Source organism: Plectropomus leopardus, unplaced genomic scaffold, assembly GCF_008729295.1.
Source record: "Plectropomus leopardus isolate mb unplaced genomic scaffold, YSFRI_Pleo_2.0 unplaced_scaffold13427, whole genome shotgun sequence".
In the NCBI taxonomy this organism is placed as follows: domain Eukaryota; kingdom Metazoa; phylum Chordata; class Actinopteri; order Perciformes; family Serranidae; genus Plectropomus; species Plectropomus leopardus.
Window position 1 is genome coordinate 1 of NW_024614311.1, and position 2,257 is coordinate 2,257.

Genomic DNA, 2,257 nt, shown 5'->3' on the forward strand with positions numbered 1-2,257 from the left:
GTTTACACTGAAATTGTTTTCAAGGCTAAAATACATTTTTGTCGCTGCCTCTATCCACAACATTACATCGCTTAGCTTCTGTGTCCTCCGGCCTGCTTCTCCAAACTGGGGCTGTGCTGACGCCATCTGCTGCATGTAACACACTGACGATAGATAAATAGCTCGTATAACCCCACATAAAAAAATCCCAACTATCCCTTTAAAATGATTTGTCTCAGTATACAAGCACAGTACCACTTAGTGCCTTGTATTAAATAAAAAAAGAAAAATCTTTCTGTTGCTGCAAATCTGATGATCAAAATTTAATAGAAAACTCTCGTAAGCTGTCGGACACCAGCCACCCGTCAGACTGGTGTCGTGCCGGAGCTTTCGGCAGCAGAAGAGGCACTTCTATGACTGAAGCTCAGCAGCTAACACTGAAACCACTCAGTCGCCATCGGTGGGTTAAAATGACGGTTCCCGCCGAAGAGCTTTTAGCAAAAACTGAGCTGTGGATAAGATACTGGCAGCAAACACTTTTAAGGCGAGGCATGTTTCTTGTTATTATGCTTTGGCACTTTTGCCGTTCGACAAAGGTTCTGCCTCCGAATTTGCCGCCACAGGGCTGAGCTCTGTGGGCGCCGTCTGCTCGTCGGCCCCGCCTCCTCCTCTGGGCTGGTTTCTAAAGTGACGGATGAGGACCACAGCCGCACAGATAAAGTAGACGACAGTCAGAATGGTGAAGTAAATAAAGTACACCAGGAACTGGAAGGAAAAAAAAGAGAAATGTTAAAATTACAGATAATTCAGTCATAAAATATTTTACTTTACTGACATCAACATGAATCTCATCGGCACCCGACAAGCCTAAATTTGTCACGAGTCTTATAAAATATTGTCAGAAGCTTAACATCAATAAACACTGAGGATGTTCCTTATTATTTTAAAACAAGAGGCCTACATCCTGTTCCTATACACCTGTTTAAATGTTTGTCTTTGCCACCTTTTAGAAGCTCATATAAAAGGTAAAAACGGCACCGAAGTTGCCTAAAATTATTGAGTTGATAATAATTTCCTTGGTGTGTTACTTCCATTACTATGCTTTGAATTAGACACGCCAAGATGGCCATTTGCAAACTTTTCCTGTAACGTCCCACTGCTGAGGAAGAAAAACTTAACTGCTAAAAATAGCTAGCAAGACTTTAGCCTTTTTGTTACTCTCCTGTGTTTGACAAGTCAGAAAGTCTGCTTTCATTTCACTCTGTATTTTCATCCTGGTCTTATGAAAATTGTAAAAATTTGAAAAAAATGTGGATGCTGCAGTGCTCTCACTCAATGCTGGAACAATTTAAAACGTTCTTGTTCCCATCAGTCACGTAGACACAAAAACATGGGAAAAAGAAAAATACACTGAAGTTACCTTTTCTTTTCCCCCTTGATTTTATGCATTTTATATACTCTACTTTTATGCTTATTTTATCAATAATGTCAGTGGGTTATATTTTATTTATTTTATTTTCCATTTTATGTGATGCACTCTGCGCAGTAAATTTTTGTCCTTATTTTATCTTACTTTTACTTGAATTATCAAGTGGATTTTATCCATTTGAAGATGCATTCTATATATTCTGTTCTGATTTTATTTTATTTTTACATGCAGGTTTCATTATGTCTTTTTGTCTTTTATGCGTTTCTGATGTGAAGCACTTGTAATGCATATTGGGCTGCACCTGAAAGGTGCTATACAAATAAAGCGTATTATTATTATTTTCAGGTATTAAATGATTGTTTTACCTGCGAGTGCACATCCAGCGCCAGGCCTCTCTTATCAGAAAATATCAGGTTTATGATGCTCTTCAGGATGGTCCCCAAAAAGGTGTTGATGCCAAACACTAAGGCACAGAGCTCCTTGGTGAGTGACGAGGCTATCTGGAAACTACGGAGAGGATAAAATGATGTAAAAAATTTGTTTGTTGCAGTCAAAAAGTCATTGCAATAAATAGATTTTTGATGATGTTTAAACTTTTCAGAGACGACGTAACTTCCTGATGCACCACACCTCAACTCAAGATAACAGGCGCGTTACGTTTCATATTTAGACAGTAAATTATACATTTTATTTGGCACTCACGTGGCAATAGGCACCAGAAACTGGTAGAAGCCTCTGAAGAGGACGTAGGCTATGTAGCACACCCAAATGTTGTCTGTGGTGCCCATGAGGAGCAGCAGACCTGCCTGCAGTGCTGTGATGAACCCGATGACCAGCTCAGACCAGACG

The 2,257-nt window shown here is 39.6% G+C and overlaps 1 protein-coding gene across 1 annotated transcript; it reads right to left on the reverse strand.

The window, feature by feature from the left end:
- Nucleotides 1-6: 6 nt before the first annotated feature.
- LOC121963959 (reduced folate transporter-like) lies at nt 7-2,248 on the reverse strand. The gene is made up of 3 exons (XM_042514195.1): nt 2,111-2,248; nt 1,774-1,915; nt 7-744 (listed from the first exon to the last, which is right to left on the reverse strand). Exons 1-3 carry the CDS (start codon nt 2,194-2,196, stop codon nt 544-546), a joined length of 429 nt encoding a protein of 142 aa, XP_042370129.1. The 5' UTR covers nt 2,197-2,248; the 3' UTR covers nt 7-543.
- Between the last annotated feature and the right edge of the window lie 9 nt (nt 2,249-2,257).

Coding starts and splice junctions, on each gene's coding strand:
- LOC121963959 (XM_042514195.1), bottom strand. CDS start 2,196: ATGGGCACCACAGACAACATTTGGGTGTGCTACATAGCCTACGTCCTC. Junction 1,916..2,110: donor TTTCTGGTGCCTATTGCCAC/GTGAGTGCCAAA, acceptor TCCTCTCCGTAG/TTTCCAGATAGCCTCGTCAC. Junction 745..1,773: donor CGCTGGATGTGCACTCGCAG/GTAAAACAATCA, acceptor TTTTCCTTCCAG/TTCCTGGTGTACTTTATTTA.